This window comes from Lepus europaeus, chromosome 8, assembly GCF_033115175.1.
Source record: "Lepus europaeus isolate LE1 chromosome 8, mLepTim1.pri, whole genome shotgun sequence".
Lineage (NCBI taxonomy): Eukaryota > Metazoa > Chordata > Mammalia > Lagomorpha > Leporidae > Lepus > Lepus europaeus.
The window spans coordinates 11103922-11123092 of NC_084834.1; the positions used below are offsets into that span (position 1 = coordinate 11103922).

General features: G+C 40.6%; 1 protein-coding gene across 2 annotated transcripts in view; it reads right to left on the reverse strand.

Moving 5' to 3' along the window:
• Positions 1-19171, reverse strand: part of LOC133765832 (probable ATP-dependent RNA helicase DDX60) — a 74286-nt gene that overhangs the window by 16250 nt on the left and 38865 nt on the right. For both annotated transcript variants that reach the window (XM_062199370.1, XM_062199371.1), the window contains 7 exons: positions 12050-12202; positions 9959-10103; positions 7212-7368; positions 4019-4119; positions 2487-2687; positions 1812-1916; positions 1528-1672 (listed from right to left, as the gene is read on the reverse strand). In XM_062199370.1, coding sequence (XP_062055354.1) covers positions 1528-1672; positions 1812-1916; positions 2487-2687; positions 4019-4119; positions 7212-7368; positions 9959-10103; positions 12050-12202 — 1007 coding nt within the window. The remainder of the gene's footprint in view (positions 1-1527; positions 1673-1811; positions 1917-2486; positions 2688-4018; positions 4120-7211; positions 7369-9958; positions 10104-12049; positions 12203-19171) is intronic.

Sequence of the window (19171 nt, forward strand, 5' to 3'; positions counted from 1 at the left end):
ACGTGGGAGACCTGGAAGAAGCTCCTGGCTTCAGATCGTCCCAGCTCTGGCCATTGCAGCCAATTGGGGAGTAAACCAGCAGATGGAAGACCTCTCTCTCTCTCTTTGCCTCTCCTCTCTCTGTGTAACTCTGACTTTCAAATAAATAAATAAATATTTTTAAAAAGATATATACTACCATATCATCTTAATTATTTCTGTACTATTTTGATAAAAGTTGATGTTTCCAAAAATAAAATGGAACAACGGGTATATTCTAGCCTTAGCTGCCTGCATTTGTGTTTGGATCACACCATTCTATTTCCCTCTTTTTTTTTTTTTTGACAGGCAGAGTGGACAGTGAGAGAGAGACATAAAGAAAGGTCTTCCTTTTGCCGTTGGTTCACCCTCCAATGGCCTCCATGGCCAGCGCGCTGCGGCCGGCGCACCACGCTGATCCGAAGGCAGGAACCAGGTGCTTCTCCTGGTCTCCCATGCGGGTGCAGGGCCCAAGCACTTGGGCCATCCTCCACTGCACTCCCTGGCCACAGCAGAGAGCTGGCCTGGAAGAGGGGCAACCAGGAGAGAATCCAGCGCCCCGACCGGGACTAGAATCCCGTGTGCCGGCGCCGCAAGGCAGAGGATTAGCCTAGTGAGCCGCAGCGCCGGCTTCTATTTTCCTCTTTACCTTACAGCATTGTGTTGCAGTTATAGAAAAGGGAAAAACTAATTTAAAATTATAATAAAGGAAATCATTACAGATGACAATGTTTTATGTAAATAACTTCCAAAAATTTTTCAGTAGAATAATGCTTATTGTCTTTAACAAAGCTAAAGGTTATAATTTCTTAAAATTTAAAAGTATATTAAATAATCATTAAGAATCATATTTATATTATGATTCTCTATACATACAAAATTCAGATGCTAATAATATTTTATAAACATATTTAATTTTGTAAAATGATAAGAAAAACCTTCAAGATACATTAGGAGAATGGGCAATCAGAAAATGGCCTACCAAGATGCACGCTTAGCCTAGCAATTAGGATGCCTACATCTCATATCGGGGTACCCAGGTTTAATACTCAGATCCAGCTCTTACTTCCTGCTAATGCAGACCCTGGGAACCAGTGGCAATGGCGCAAGTGATTGACTGGGTCCTTCCCACCCACATGAGAGACGTGGATTGAGTTTCCAGCTCCCAACTTTGACCTGGCCCAGGACCAGCCACTGTGGACATTCGGAAAGCAAATCAGTGGGAGATTTCTCTAGGTCTACTCGCTCATTCATTCATTCATTCATCCTCTCTCTCTCTCCCTGCCTCCCTCCCCTCCCCATCTCTCCCTCCCTCCCTCCTTCCCTGTCTCTCCCCCTTCTTCCCCCGTCCCTCCCTCCCTCCCTCTCAATCTTTTAAAGATGGCACACCATCAAAAGCAAATGTAGTTCTGGGGAACGTGCAGGTATATGTGAAGCGGTTGTACGGGATGTCAGTGTGTGCACACGTACAATGTAAGGGGTAGAAGTTGGGGAAGGATATCTGCTCACCATCTACGATGACTGGAACACACAGCTTGTGAAACAGACCTTTCACCAGCATGCTTACTAAAGCAAAGTTTGAAGGTTCGTGGTAGTACAGGTGGGACACAATGCCAGCATATCCAATGGGAACACACTCTTGATTCAGGTATCCCTGTGAATCAATTTAACAATTTAGCCTCAGTCCCTAGATCTCAGAAATACCCAACAGGTAAGTCATCAATTAAGGAGATTTCAGTAGTAAAGTTAAATACATGTACGAACACTTTAATGAAAACAGGTTTAAATCTTACCTCTCTGACCAAGAACTGCAAAGAATATATGAAGTAAAATTTTAACATGCACTTGACCTTTGGTCGCTTGAAGGACATCAAGGAATACTTGAGCAGCGACAATGCCTATGCACACATGTCAAAATACCAAAGTTAGACAGGCTAGCTATAAAGTTTGAGATACCACTAATGACTTTGTTATATTATATACTCTAAATAATTATTATAGATATGCCATAAGTTTTACATTCTCTATGTATGAATAAAACATAATAGGAAGAAAAATGTACTGGGAGAGATGAACAATGACAACTTCACTCATAACCACTGAGAAATAAATGTAAGCTTATGAATATATAAAACTAAGAGTTAGGAACATTCCAGTATTTAGTACATTTTCAACCATTAATTCTTTGAAAATTTACCTTTAAAATGTTCTAAGCCAGATATATTTATTGAAAAAAATTTATCATATATGCAGAGTGTATTTATAATCATGGACTTAATTTGTCACGTGTACAGAAGTTACCACCATGTTCTTGTGTGAAGGAAAGGTACTAAGACAAGAATCAAATGTTGCTAAGAGTTTGTGTACTGCACATTGTGATTTATTCCCTCCAAGATACCTAACAGGGGAGGCTTACTTTAGACTTGAGCTAAGATGATTATGTCTGTTAGAGAGGGTAGAGACTGTACCTTTGCTTTGGCATCCTCTTTGTCATCTGCTTTGGCAACCAACAGCATGAGTCTGAGAACCAAGGTGATGTTTAGGGGAAACTGACCCTTCAGCTTGGGCACATCAGACTTCAAGAGCCGATCTATCTTGGGTAATGGAATATCATAGAAGATCACACTTCCTATAAGATCTTCTCCACGCCTTCCTGCATGCCCAGACATCTAAAGAGATGACCACATAACTTATGCAAGTTCAAATCCTGGCACTGTAAATAATGTCTCACTTACCTATACCATGTGGAACATTAAACATTTGAAAATAAATCTTCAGTGAGTTTTTTGTTTCTTGGTATATTGATGTTGTCAAATCTTACAGAATTATTTATTTTATAGATACATTTTTATAGATACATTTTAAAGTCCAGTGTTAAGACAGTATTGCCTCTTTTTTAAAAATAAATGGAGTACCAACTCCTGTGTTTAAAGATCATGATCTGGGGTCGGTGCTGTGGTTTAACTAGGTTGGGCCGCCTGCAGTGCCATCATCCCATATGGGCATCAGCTGGAGTTCCGGCTGCTCTCCTTCAGATCCAGCTCCCTGCTCATGGCCTGAGACAGCACTGGAAGATGGCTCAAGTGCTTGGGTCCCTGCACCCATGTTGGAAACATGGAAGGAGCTCCCAGCTCCTGGCTTCAGATTGGCCCAGCTCCAGCCTTTGGGTCCATTTGGGGAGTGAACCGAATGATCAAAGACTCCTCTCTCTCTTTCTGCCTCTCTCTGTCTATAACTCTGTCTTTCAAATGAGTAAATAAATCTTTAAATAAATAAATAAAGATCATGACCTTAGGGAAGGCATTTGATGTAGGATGCTTGGGATGGCTGAAACCTATATTGGAGTGCCTGGGTTCAAGCACCAGCTCTGGTCCCTATCCCAGCTTCCTGGAAGGCAGCAGGTGACAGCTCAAGTAGTCAGGTTCCTGTCATTCACACTGGAAATCCAGACTAATTCCTGACTGCTGACTTCAGCCTGGCCTAACCCCAGCCACCGTAGGCATCTGAGGAATGAACCAGCGGGTGGGAAACCTCTTTATCTCTTTCTTCCTTCCTCTCTCATTTCTCTCTCTCTGCCTATAAAATAAAATCATATTAAAATCATGGCCTTCAAAGCAGGCACAATTTCTGATTTACCAACATAGTTCCAGAAACAAGCCTGAAATCAAAACCTTATAGGCACTTAACATATAATTATTGGTGGTTGGCATGAATTGGGTGCTCAAAGATGTAGTCACTTCCCTCCAATATTATTTTTGTTTATGTTCAAGAATATTTATCAAATTGAGAATATCTTCAGGAAAACGAAGCTACTGACCTAATATATTTTAAAAGTTTTTTAAGTGTAATCATATTCATTAATATATATATATAAAAACTCAGTTTCAAATATTTTATGGCCACCAAATATTTCAGAACAAATGGCTTTTCCTGGCATACTGAATGAGCATTTCAGATACCTGTATATAGAACCGTAACAGAAGTCATGTATTATAAATACCTGTTGAAAGTTCAGAGCATCCAAATAAACAGAGTCTTCTGTAAAAACAACGGTTTTACAGGGCATATTAATTCCCAAAGCAAGGGATGACGTAGCTGTCACTACCTATGATGGAAATCAAAAAAAATAAAAAATTGGGAAAACATATTTAATGTAGCCTACACAGATGTATACGTAGTAAGTACTGACCAGATTAAATCCCCTTACATTATTTTTCTTGAGTAAAAGTGCAGTGTTAAGACAGTATTGCAAAACATCAAACTCTATACTTGCTTTTGGAATAGACAGCTCTACATCCCACTTGGATGTTCATTCATTCTCATATTCTTGCTGAACATTACAATTATACAGCATTTTCCAGGTAACAAAATGATACAAAGTCAAAGCCATTCAGTAAGCATTCAGTGTTACTGTCTGTGTGTGTTTGGCATGAATAAGAGCGATATGTTATACAAGGAGTTTATTTTCACGTTAAAAGATTTCCAAGAACAGAAAATAGTAAATGAAAAAAATCAGACTAAGCAGGAAGCAAGTCATAATAAGCATGACAAAACCATTCTAAGATGTTTAGATCGCAAATGAAAGAAAGGTAACATGATATAATTAATAATTGCAAGATTGATTTGGCAGCTCTGGGAGGAAATAATTTTAGGAGGTGATTACCAAAAGTAGAAGTCTTACAGAATGCTTTTAGATTATTCTAGACAAGATATTATGGCATCATTGAACAGGAAATATTCCTAGTGGAGAGATGTGGGCTGTACATGCATGTGTGTGCACATGTGTGTGTGTGTGTGAGAGAGAGAGAGAGAGAGAGAGGGAGAGAGAGAGAGGGAGAGAGAGAGAGAAAGGGAGAGGGAGAGAGAGTTGATAAGCACTTGCCGACATATTCTGGTTGTTTGAATGTGGAAGATAAGGAAAATGCACTGGGTTCCATGTCCCTGAGTTCTGTATCTGAATTCAACCAACCAAAGACTGGAAATATTTGGACAAAAAAGTGCACTGAACACTTAGTCTTTTTTTTCCCGTCATTATTTTCTAAATAATATACTGTAGCAACTACTTACATACAATACATTGCACTAAGTAATGTAAGTAACCTAGAGACACAGGATACGCATTGGTTCTATGCCAAAGCTATGCTGTCTTATATAAAAGACTAGCGAACTGATGGATTCTGGTATATGTGCAAGTCCTAGAATCAATCCCCTGCAGATACCGAGAGGTTCACATTTCTTAGAGAAAGGTGAATCTATTGCTGGAAACTGTCTTATCGCAAACCTACCTAAGGTTGCTCACATACATTTTTGTTTCTCATGTAGCCTTTTCTTCTCTTGAAAATAAACATAGCTAAGGTTATACATTTTCCTCCAACTACTAGTTTAGCTGCATCATAGAAGTTTGTCTATACAGCATTTTATTTACCTAGCAAATAAATAAATTTTCTGGGGCCAGCGCTGTGGCATAGCAGGTAAAGCTGTCGCCTGCAGTGCTGGCACCCCATATGGGCGCCGGTTCGAGTCCCAGCTCTCCTCTTCCAATCCAGCTCTCTGCTATGGCCTGGGAAAGCAGTAGAAGATGTCCCAAGCACTTGGGCCCCTGCACCCATGTGAGAGACCCAGAAGAAGCTCCAGGCTCCTCGCTTCAATAAGCACAGCTCCAGCCAGTGCGGCCAACTGGGGAGTGAACCAGCAGATGGAAGACCTCTCTCTCTGCCTCTCCTTCTCTCTCTGTGTAACTCTGACTTTCAAATGAATAAATAATTCTTTAAAAATAAATAAATAAATTTTCTTATTTCCATTATTAGTTCTCCTTTAGCCCATTAATTTACTCTTAATTTTCACACTGTGAAGTTTATACAGTTATCTTTCTGGATCACTGGGGAATGATTGGGCATTCTGAATCAAGAATGGACTTTAGGGGCTGGGACTGTGGCTCAGCAGGTTAAGCTGCCACCTGAGGTGCCTGCACCCCATAGGAGAGCAAGTTTGAGCTCTGGCTGTTCCATTGCCTATCCAGCCCCCTGCTAATGTGCCTGGGAAAACAGTGGAAAACGGCCCAAACACTTGGGCCCCTGACACCCATGTGGGAGACCCAGATGGAGTTCCTGGTTCCTGGCTTCACTTTGGCCCACTCTGGCCATTGTGGTCATTTGGGGAGTGAATCAATAGATGGAAGATTTCCCCCTCTGTGTGTGTGTGTGTGTGTAACTGTCTTTAAAATAAGTAAATACATCTTCAAAAAAAGAATGGACTTAATTTAATAAAAATGTAACAATATGGATTCATCTGTGGCAATAATATGTTGTAATAGTATAAGATGTTAATAAAAGGAGAAATTGGGTGGTATGAGATATTCTCTGTACCATCATAACAACTTCAGTTTTTAACCATAATACTCAAAATCTAAATAAAGTTAAAAAGAGTCATTCTGGAAAGAAATTTGGCTATGTATTTCCAGAGCCTGCTACCTTTGCCTTCTGAGACATTTTTTTCACTTAGCAGAATCAATCAATTCTAAATAAATAATTTAAATGATGATCTATGGGGCCAATACTGTGGTGTAGTGGGTAAAGCCACTGCCTGCAATGCCAGCATCCCATATGGGCACCAGTTCAAGTCCCGGCTGCTCCAACTCTGCGATAGCCTGGAAAAGCAGCAGAAAATGGCCCAAGCACTTGGGCTCCTGCACCAACCACAGTGGGAGACCCAAAAGAAGCTCCTGGCTCCTGGCTTCAGATCGTCCCAGCTCCGGTCATTACAGCTACTTGGGGAATGAACCAGCAGATGAAAGATCTCTCTCTCTCTCTCTTTCTCTGTAACTCTGTCTTTCAAATACATACATAAATCTTTTAAAAAAATGATGATCTATGTTTTGACAGAAAATTAACATTAGTATAATGCTTAAGTAAATTAAATATGTGTATTTTCTGTTGCACACATGTTTATTACCTCATGCTAATTAATAAAATACTTAAATAATATTAGGCAAGGCAGACAAGATCCCAAATTGTGTACACATTATCATATTAACTATGTAAAAATGTATGGAAGGAAATATGATAAATGTCGGTGGCACAGCTCCCCAGGCGCAGGGATTGAGAGAGAGCTAGATAGAGCATCTTCCGTCCCATAGCCACTGCAGCTTTCCTCTACCCAATCGAAGTGAAAGCTGTGCTTGGTGGTGAGTTCACCTACCTTGACGTGCTTCAGTCTGAAAAGGGTCTCAACAACTTGTCTCTGTTTGTACTCCATTAAACCATGGTGGTAGCCAATGCCCCGCTGTAACAGCCTGATCAGACCGGAGCCTCCTCTTGTCCATCTCAGCCTGGATACAATCTTCCTGAAAGTCTGAAACACCCATACAGTTTGCAAAATCAAATGAAGGCATATGTCCTTTAACTGAAGCCTGATTTTATGTGTTAGAAGGCTTTAGCAGGCAGTTAGACGCATTTCTGGGAGGAGCAGCAGTGTTTTAGGCTAGAACCTCAAGTTCATAAATAGAGCAGTTCTGTCCTAAGTGGCATCCATGCGTAAGACCTGGTAAAGTAGAACGCAATCCAACCTCAAATGCACTGGTCCTTTCTTCACACACCTCCCTCACAGCAGCCATGTGCCCAGTTTTCCCTCGTGTACCTGCTGACATCACTCCCACAATGCTGGAGGCAGCTCCAGCTCATCCTGGGGTAATGAGGAAACACTGAAGCAAAACGGTAAGAAGTCCAAGAGGAGATGCTCCATGCAGGCCCAGCGTCCCCCCAGGCAAGCAGCAAAATCCATCCCTGGCCCCAGCACAGCTCTCAGCGGAGTCTGATTATCAACTGCCTTTTGCTCTATTTTTGCTGCTGACTTGAAACTAACCCTGTTCACTCCAATCACATCTGACCACGGTCAGTCCATGTCTGTCTGTGTCTCCCTGTGCTTCCAGGCTGGCACCTCTGTGTTTCTCACTTCCTGTCTCTCTCTCCACACCCTCTCCCCATCTCTGTCCTCCAGCTCCTTCTCTGAAACTCACTTTGTCTTTCCTGAACAGTTTCTACCTCTGTCAGTCACTACTGTTCTTCTCTTTCTTCTCTTTCCCACCCTCTTTTTTTACTTTTATTCTGCTTCCCTCCCCCTTTCCAGCCTGCACCATCACTAAAAGAAAAAAGCAAACATACACAAGTAATAGCCATTGATCTGACTACATGGTCCAGCAGGTCGCACACCCATTATCTGGCGTGTCTCTCAGTGTTCTGGGCTTAGTTTCTGAGTGAGACACACAGCAGTGGGGAAGAGGGCAACAGTTTCTAGTTTGTAGAACTGGGCATGTGGTGATGATTTGGTGACATGAAGCACAGAAAACGGGAGAAGCTTTCAAATGAAACACAAATCTGAATTTGATTTCCTGGTAGCAAGTCGCTGCTTTAGCTCAGAAAAAATATTTAACATTTACCTTTTCTTTTTCTTAAATTTTTTATTGATATAAGGAGAACACATCTCATGTATTTTATATATACAGTTTTAAGAACATAATGATGGGGCCACCACTGTGGTGCAGCAGATAAAGCTACTGCCTGCAGTGCCAGCATCCTATATGGGCACCAGTTTGAGTCCCAGCTGTTCCATTTTCTATCCAGTCTCCTGCTAATGTGCCTGGGAAAGCAGTGGAGGAGGGCCAAAGTGCTTGGATCTCTGCACCCATGTGGGAGAGCTAGGAGAAGCTCCTGGCTCCTGGCTTCAGTCTTGGCCCAGTCTTGGCCAATGTGGCAATTTGGGGAGTGAACCAGCAAATGGAAGACTTCTCTCTGTGTGTGTGTGTGTGTGTGTTCATGTAATTCTGCCTTTCAAAATAATAAATATTTTTTAAAAATATCATGATGATACTTCCCATCCTCCCTTGTTCCCTCCCTTGCTCCCATCCACTTCCTCCTTCCTTTCTTTTAATTTCTACAATGATATACTTTGAATTCACTTTATAGTCACAAGATTCAATTATTGCTCATGGCCCTTGTCTATACTCTTCAGGAACAGTGGGTTTTTTGCTGACTGCTTGTTGAATTCTTTACTTACTGGAGGGTGACTCTTGGTGACTACTTTTACTTTTTCTATTTCTGTCTAAATAAAGGATTATCATTAACTTTAACAAATGCAGGCGACTGGACAAAGAAAAAGCCTGCACTTGCTATACCTTGTCATGAATCTTTGGACCACTTTTAATAGCTGTGTAAGCTTACATATATAATCTTAACTTCTTCAGCCTCCAACTCCAGTTTCCCTTACATTAAGATCAATTTAGATGAAATAGGTTGTGTTTTATAAACTGCATAGTATAGTATAGACACACACACACTTAAGGTTATGTGCTGGATTGTGCACCACCAAAACTGAACTTTGGAGTACTTGATACAGAGTTAATTAAGTTAAAAGTGAATCATTACAGTGAGCTGCAATCCAATATGACTACTATCTTTGTAAGAGGCATTTCAGACGGACACATACAGAGGAAACACGATGTGGTGGTAACAGAGAGCAGGGAGAAGGTACCCATTATACAAGAGGACTGCAACAAGTTCATGGAAAAATCGAATCGAAAAACTAAGTTTATTCTGGTGCAAAAAACTTTAGAAATACATGCAGAGCTTTCTCATAACATGTATTCTCCATGGCCTCTAGGAAGATGCCTCGTGTGGGCAGATTTCAAAACTCTTTTGTACAAAATAAACTTATTTTTTAATTCTGTTTTTCACGAGCCCTCTAAAGTAATGCATGTAAGCCCTGGAGAGAGACCTGGAGCAGACCCTGCCCTCAGAAACCTCAGAAGGAAGTAATCCTACTGGGTCCCAGACTTCCAGCAGGCATCACTGGTAAGAAATAAATTCCTAACACGTGGTACCCTGGTGCAGAAGCCTTAGCAAATGAATCCATCCACCTAGGCATGCCCCCTGTTCTCATCTCTTACCTCGCTATCCACACCTGCTCGATCAACATAAGTACAGTCCGGAGGAACTTCTTTACTCTTTTTAAGACTCTTCTTTATTTCCTTTATTTCAGCGTCCCATAAAATCAATCTTTGAATTCGAGCAGTTGAATTTGAATGTAAATAACTGAATATAAAAAATCAGGAACATTGTGAATATTGATTATAACATGCCCTCTTCTTTTCAACATTTGAAATTGTGTCTGTAAGTGCCAACATAAAAGAATGCCTGGTAATTTGAACCCAAAATATGATTGCCCTTATTAAAGGATATTCACCAGGCCTTAATTACTTCAATTCTCATTGCTTATCATCTGTTATTTTTAACATATGCATTGATACCTACTTAACAGAAAACAGAAAAACCATTCTTGGTCCTGCTTGACAACAAATTCTGGTATGAGGCCTGCTCACCTGTGGATTCCAGCAACAGGTCTGTCGCCAGACTTGGCAAGCCAGTGAGTCATGAGCTCCACTAAGTGGCCCATCTAAAATCTCCATTCAAGCCAACTGGTAAAACTGCCAAAGCCAGTTTATAAAGATTGGAAGAAATGATTGCTTCTTCAAATGCACAGAGAGCAACATGCAGTTACCAGAATCAAAGAATCAGGGAAACATGACATCACCAAAGGAATAAAATAAGATTCCAATAACAAAGCTTAAAGAAATGGAGATCGAGGGGCTGGCACTGTGGCTCAGCGGGTTAACACCCTGGCCTAAAGTGCTGGCATCCCATGTGGGAGCGGGTTCGAGGCCTGGCTGCTCCATTTCCAGTCCTGCTATGGCCTGGGAAAGCAGTGGAGGATGGCACAAGGCCTTGGGCCCCTACACCCGTGTGGGAGACCCCAAGGGGGCTCCTGGCTCTGGATCAATGCAGCTCTGGCCGTTGTGGCCAATTGAGGAGTGAACATCGGATGGAGGGCCCCTCTCCCTCCCTCCCTCCCTCCCTCTCTCTCTCTCTCTCTCTCTCTCTCTCTCTGCCTCTATTCTGTGTAACTCTGACTTTCAAATAAATAAATAAATATTTTTTTTAAAAAAAAGAAAGAAATGGAGATCTAGGGCTGGCACTGTGGCATAGTGGGTAAAGCCACTGCCTGCAGTACCAGCATCCCATATGGACATCAGTTTAAGTCCCGGCTGCTCCACTTCCACTCCAGCTCCCTAACACACCTGGGAAAGCAGTGGAAGATGGCCCAAGTTCTTGAGCCCCCGCACACCCGTGGGAGACCCAGAAGAATCTTCCGGCTCCTGATTTCAGGCTGGCCCAGCTACAACTGTTGCAGCTCTTTGTGGAATAAACCAGCAGATGAAAAATATCTCTCTCTCCCTCTAATTTTGCCTTTCAAATAAATAGATCTTTTTAAAATAGAAAAAATGGAGATCTATGAACTGCCTAACAAAGAATTCAAGATAATCATCCTAAAGAAGTTTAGTGAGCAATATATAAGAGAACATAGAAATAAAATATTTTTAAAATCAGCAAAATAATACATGAACAAAATGAGGGTTCAACGAAGATATATAAACAGGAATTCTGAAGCTGAAGAACACAATCATCGAAACAAAAAATTCAAGAGTTTCCATAGCAAACTTAGTTCAGTGAAAGAAATAATCCACAAATTCAAAGACAGACCATTTCAATTATCTAGTTAAAGAAACACCAACAAAAAGAATGAAATAATAAGTGGGTAGGAAGCTTTTGGACCTGCTATCGTTTGAATATATTTTGTCCCAGAACTCATAATGAAGCTTGGTCCCTGTAATGGTACTGAGTGTTGTGGGACTTTAAATATATGATTAGGTTGTTAATCATAAACTTAAACTTTGTGGACCTAAGAAAATGTTAGAAATAAGCTAATCAACTGAAGAAAGTTACTGTAAAACATTGTACAATTACTGAAATACTCAATAATCTTCTCCCACGTAAGTCCCCCAAAATGATGTTCTAATTAAATTAAGTTGGTGTATCATAAAAACATAAAGCAGTGAAATACGATTTTAATTCTATAAATAATTGCACACTTCAAGGTTTCAGTACACATTGAATTCCGCAATTCCAGCAGAAATACTCACGCAGCGTACGTTCTCCTTTGAGACTTAATCGCTTTCTCCAGTTTCCTGTTTAAGTTCTTCTCTCCTTCAGAGTTGTGACTATGAGTATATTGTCTCGTCAACCTATTAGTAAGAAGGCGTGAAGCTGACCATTCCACTGAGTGAATGTTGAATCTAAAGTGAAGGATGTGAGAACACTGGATAACTGCATGTTCATTCCAGCCCAGCCCTGCATTCATTAATGAAGACCATTTTTGGATGTAGGAACATTTGTTTGGGTAACATCAATCTCTGTCATTCGTTCATTTTTGCCCATTTAACTCCTAAATCAGAGTTCATGTGAATGGAAGAGAAGATCAGAGTTAGTTACAAAGGTGAATTTTGATACTATGGTAAGAGTAGTTAGGTAAAGGCTCTTTACTAGGGAAAGAAAACCTGCTCTGGGCCGGCGCCGCGGCTCAATAGGCTAATCCTCTGCCTTGCGGCGCCGGCACACCGGGTTCTAGTCCCGGTCGGGGCACTGATCCTATCCCGGTTGCCCCTCTTCCAGGCCAGCTCTCTGCTGTGTCCAGGGAGTGCAGTGGAGGATGGCCCAAGTGCTTGGGCCCTGCACCCCATGGGAGACCAGGAGAAGCACCTGGCTCCTGCCATCGGATCAGCGCAGTGTGCCAGCTGCAGCACGCCTACTGCGGTGGCCATTGGAGGGTGAACCAACGGCAAAAGGAAGACCTTTCTCTCTGTCTCTCTCTCTCTCACTGTCCACTCTGCCTGTCAAAAAATTTTTTAAAAATTAAAAAAAAAAACCTGCTCTTTTCTCATTTCACACAGTTCCCATATTAAGACTGCTGAATCTTTGTAAAGAACAGACCAGCACCTACTTGTCATTGTTCCTAGTTAGTTCATTTTCACCTGTGACATGAAGTTTGAGTTAGGGATTGGATTTCTAGGGATACTTTTGTACTTCCTCATATTTGGCTTAACCTTTTTCTCTTCACTTTTCTCAAAAATTTTCAAACTTACTACAAGATCAATGCACATTCCTATACAGACATTTAAAGAATTGACAATTTGGCCTCATATTTTCCTTCCAATTTTGAAGTTTTATATATATATATATATATACATATACATATATATAGTATATATGTATATATATACTATGTGTCGGTGAGTGTCCACATATACACAATATGTATAAATTAAATCTCTCACAAAGAGCTGATGAAAACATGATTGCTAATTCAATCATCTTGCTACCAGGCCCTATCTAATTTTTCTTTTAATTCTTTGAAGTGATTGTCATAAATATTCTTCAAGGTCTTTTCTTTCCACTTAAAGAGCTTATCTATAATGAAACTTCACAAAAGAAAAATGGCAGACTAAACACTCAATATGCCATCATATGTGTATATAGTTGTATGTTAATGTATGTACTCTGTTTTGCCAAATACACATTACTCTTTTTACCATATCTTGATTCTACAAATATGTTGAACTTTCTATTAACTTATGGCCCAGGAAATTCCACTCTACCAAGCCATACAATTAGATTTTCAAATAAAGTTTAGTAAGAGAGTGTTTGTTTTTGTTGTATTATACCCAAGTTGCTATAGAAAATATCTCTGGGGAGAGCAGCAAGATGGCGGAATAGGTAGGGAGCACATTGATAGTTCGGCAACACACAGGTTAATAAAAGTGGAGATACTGCAGGGTCAAGGAAGAGTAGGGGAAGAAACAGCAGAGGAAACTCTTCCGGAACTAGTGATTCACAGTGGACCTGCGTGGAGAGCGTGGGAGCCCAAGTTCGGGACACCAGCGGCAGACTCAACACACCAGCGCTGGAACGCGAGGTGAGCCGAACCTCAATAGCCCGAGACACCGGCGGGCAAGCGGAAAGAGGAGACTAGAGGGAACGAGGCTTGAAACTCCATGGGGAAAAGTTCACCAGGCTAACTAGAAGAGAGAGGGGAAAAAAAAAAGTGACCGATACGGACACGAGTTTCTCTCTCTCCACTCACCCCTCAAAGGCGAGCAAGACAAAGAGCAGGCGCCATTTTGGACATACATCATAAGCAGGGCGACCTCAGGTCTGCACCAGCCCTGAGCCTAGCAGAAAAACCTGACTCTGGGGGGAGGGGTGAAATAACAGATTAGGATCTAACTTGGCAACCCAGTGGGAGACTGCAGGAGAATTGGAGCCTACACTGAGGGCAGCAGATTCCCTGTGTGGTCCTTGGGAAAGAGCTTCCGATCTCTGGCTCCTGTGGGTATATCATTTGCCTGCTAACTACCTCCAATTACGTTCAGCTGTGTGGAATTACTTCCCTTTTGAATCAAAAAAAAAAAAAAAAAGAGAGAGAGAGAGATTTACCACACCTAACCTGGGAGTGTCACCTTTGACACACCCTCAAACCTGAGGAACCAAACACAGCTCTCAGTCCACACTCATCTCAAGCCTCTAAGGCTCCACTGAAAGCAGACAGTCCACTTAATACAGAGCCATAGTATAACAAGAAAAAACACCACAGTGAAGAAACCAAATATCTCCAACATGCCATACAACAAACGCAAAAACCGAGGTAACAAGAACAAGGAAGACACCATGACGCCCCCAAATGAAAAAGACACCCCAATTCAAGATTATGAAGATGATGAGATAGAAGCAATGCAAGAAGCAGATCTCAAAAAATTGATAAGAACATTAAGAAGTTCTCAAAAACAAATTCTTGAACTACAGAAATCCTTAATGGACAAGATAGAAAATCTCTCTCGCGAAAATGAAATCTTAAGGAGGAATCAAAATGAAATGAAACAACTAGTAGAACATGAAACTGTGATAGTGACAAGAAATCATAATGAAATGAAGAATTCAATAGATCAAATGACAAACACATTAGAGAGCCTTAAAAACAGAATGGGCAAAGCAGAAGAGAGAATATCAGACTTAGAAGACAGAGAACAAGAAAGGAAACAGGCAAACCAAAGAAAAGAAGAAGAAATTAGAAATCTAAAAAATACTGTCGGGAATCTACAGGATACTATTAAAAAACCGAACATTCGGGTTCTAGGAGTTCCTGAAGGCATGGAGAGGGAGAAAGGATTAGAAGGCATTTTCAGTGAGATACTAGCAGAAAATTTCCCAGGTTTGGAGACGGACAGAGGCATCTTAGTACAGGAAGCTTATAGAACCCCTAATAAACATGACCAAAAGAGATCCTCACCACGACACATTGTAATCAAACTCACCACAGTGAAACATAAAGAAAAGCTTCTAAAAGTTGCAAGAGAGAAACGTCAGATTACTCTTAGAGGATCTCCAATTAGACTCACAGCAGACTTCTCATCAGAAACCCTACAAGCTAGAAGGGAATGGCGAGACATAGCCCAGGTATTAACAGAGAAAAACTGCCAGCCCAGAATATTATATCCTGCAAAGCTCTCATTTGTGAATGAAGGTGAAATTAAGACTTTTCATAGCAAACAGAAACTGAAAGAATTTGTTGCCACTCATCCTGCCCTGCAAAAGATGCTTAAAGATGTGTTACACACAGAAACACAGAAACATGGTCACCAATATGAAAGAAGGTAAAGGAAGGAAACCTCACAGCAAAAGATCACAGGAAGCTCAATTTCTATTTGACATAGAATTAAACTCTGATGCTCTGTTAAAGCAATGTGTTCAAGTAATCTATTATGTTCTCTTGATGTCTGTTAAATTCTAATTGTTCAAAAACAGCTGAATTTTTATTAAGAGCTATGGGGTATTTAAATATGTGCTTATTTTCAAAGATATGAATAATCACCTTGTAACAATGATCAAATTTGGTCTATGTTATGTCATGATTTTAAGGAATCTTATTTCAACCAGATATTTTGGATTTTGAGCCTTCTTGGCATTCTTGACAGGCATTCAAAAAATCAAAGTTTCAAACAATCTGGACTCTAAAATTTCCAGTAAATCCTGGACTTTGGTTTTTCCAGTTTGGGCCCAACTGAAAAAATCGAAGGACCTATGTCTCTCATCTTATAGAGACACCAACTAATCAGGCTATTTGGATTATATTAGAAGGACTGTCAAGATGTGGTGTGGTACCAAACTTTAAGTTTCCATAATGGAAAATGCTATTAATACAAATGTTTGAGAATTAAAAAGTCTAATGATCTTGTGTTACTAGACATGATAGTGATCTTCATGAGAAAGCCCCCGAGGCCTAAAGGGTTAAATACTTGTAAAATCCTACAGGTGCTTTCAAAAATACTGTGAAGTAAGCAAGTGCCTCTTGTTGGTTGATGAGTTTATAATTTTAAACATGGCAACGTAAAGTCTTTTCTCATCCATAGTTATATATGATTTGATGCTCATAAAACTAAAGCGTTGTTGGTTCTTTGTTTAGCTGTCCTCCTATAGGTTCCTATGGACTTTTTCCAGCCACTTCTATTGGATTCAGTACTTTGGGATGGCTCTGTAAACAGATGAAGCCAATAATGTATTAACAGTACCAACTGAGAGAAAGTATGGTTAACTGAGGTTACTAAAAACAAAAAGCAATTCAAATCAATTGTCAATTGACAAAAAGAGTTAAAGATTTTAAAAGCTATTATTAAAATTGCTATATTGGTCTATTATGCCATGTTATATGTGTGTACATATTGTATGTCCACATGGGGAAATTTTATTAAGAGTTTTATTTTAAATGGCTTATAGATAAGATTGTCCATAAATTTAAGCTGCTAAAATCAATCAAAGGTACATTTTAATTTGTGTGACCTGAATCTGTGTATCATATGTTTTAAACTTGTTGGCAGAAAGAAATTAAATACATTTTATATGGTTGTGCTTAAGTTTACTGGTTAAACAAACTACACCATGTTAGATATTTAAGAGGTGTCTTCAAATACATGATTCTTAAAATTAATAGAAGGCATTAGACCTTCTGGTAAATGTTTTCTTAAGTTGTTATCTAATGGTTGAAACTGTTTGCTAAGTATTCACGTAATATTGCTATTGTCAGCAAGCGATCTACGACTTGCTCCCTCATTTCTCTATTCTAAGCCCAACTTGTTCTTTCATTTCTCTATTCTCTTCAAGGTAGGAAACTAATTCTATTGTGAAGGAATCTGTAGGACACACAATTTAATCTTTAGACCTTATAAAAGAGATGGCTAACATTTTTCTGTAATAGCATAGCCAAAACAAGAACTTAAATAATAATCTCATAGCTAGATTCACCTCGCCATCAGCCAAGTATACAGTAAGTAGAAAAAACCTCCCTTTCAGACCAAAGGGAAAGAAAGTGTTAAAGTGAGAATATAATTTTCCTCATGGGCATTGTCTACCTTAGAAAAACTACTACAGAACATGCCTGTGACTATAGACTTGTAGTTCAGGCCACCGAAGATTAGAGATGGGACTTGGGCACTCCCTTGACTTGCATCCTCTGGTCTGCTTTAACACAAACCAGGAGGAAAAGAAAGCTCAGCATCAGAAGCAATGGGTGGCAGGCCTATTAATGGCTGATCTGTACAGTGATCTGCCCTCAAGGAGACCCAACAGGCCAGTCCACTGCAGTGGCTTTCAATGTGGTAAGCCTGGGCTTCAGCAGAAGTCAGCTTGTGAAGAGCCCTGGCAGCTCTGCCAAGGGTTGGATCACTGAAAATGGACCTGCCCTGGAGTCGAAGGATGCCCAGGTCAGAGCCACAGATCTTATTGGCTCTAAGCTGAAAAGCCCTTCACTCAGCCCAGCTTCCAAAGTGACCACTGCAGCTGAGGGTATGGTCAAGCAGGGTCAGCAACATTGCAGGCAGAACTGTAAATTTCTTGTTAGAGATGCCACCTGCCTTTACCTGGCCAGCTCTCCTCCCAGGCCAGCCAAGTAATGAAAGTCAACAGAGTACCTTCCCCTAGGAGGTTCACACCTCCCTTAGGATATACCCCATGTGAAGAGATAGATAGGCCTGGGCCTCTTAACTTACAAGGCCTAAAGCCCACCAGATTATTATCAAGCCCCTTCTATCAGGTTCTATTTGCCTCTCAATCAGAAAACTTAATTGTAGCTTAGATAGCACCTTTCTTAGCTCCACTAATAATGACTCTGTCCTTTGTTCTAGACCCTGTCTAGCACACTTGGGCCTCATTCCTTCGTAATCATAACCTCTACTCTACCACCAATGGCTCTACTCCCAACCTGTGTGTACTGATGGTCCTCTTCCCCACTTAATGCTGTATAATTGTTCAAACCTGGTAAATGCCACTCTTAGGATCATTGGTTACTATCCTCACTGTGTCTTTTATGACCTTGTCTAAATATGATCAGAGTCGGCAAACTTGGAAGGCTTCCATAACCTTGGCAACTCATGACGACAGCCTAGCGTGGTTACTGGCACCATAAACTAGAGAGTCAATTTGTTGGGTCAACAACAGGAGTCACTGTGCACTTGCTCCTCATGTGGCATCTCTGTCCTTAATGTACTGTATATTTTGATTTAATGCTATAACTAGTACTCAAACAGTATGTTTCACTTTGTGTTTCTATGTGGATACAAACTGTTGAAATCTTTATACTAAACTGATCTTCTGTATATAAAGAGAATTGAAAATGAATCTTGATGTGAATGGAAGGGAAGAGGGAGCGGGAGAAGGGAGGGTTGCGGGTGGGAGGGAAGTTATGGGAGGGGGAAGCCACTGTAATCCATAAGCTGTACACTGGAAATTTATATTCATTAAATAAAAGTTAAAAAAGAGTCATTATAAAAAAAAAGAAAATATATCTTATATGTGCTAGTTGATATAGAATACAAAAATAACATATCAGAATGAAACTGATACCTTATGATTTTATTATTGTTTATAACCCTTTTCTATATTCCTGTGGAACACTGGTCTTCCTACTTTTTACTTTTTGAACATCACGGTTAGTGGTGTGTTAATCCTGTGGTCATAAAATAGATTGAAAATATGTTATTGCAGGGGCTGATGCTGTGGCCCAGCAGGTTAAAGCCCTGGCCTGAAGCGTCGGCATCCCATATGGGTGCCAGTTCGAGTCCCGGCTGCTCCTCTTCCATCCAGCTCTCTGCTGTGGCCTAGGAAAGCAGTAGAAGATGGCCCAAGTCCTTGGGCCCCTGCGCCCACATGGGAGACCTGGA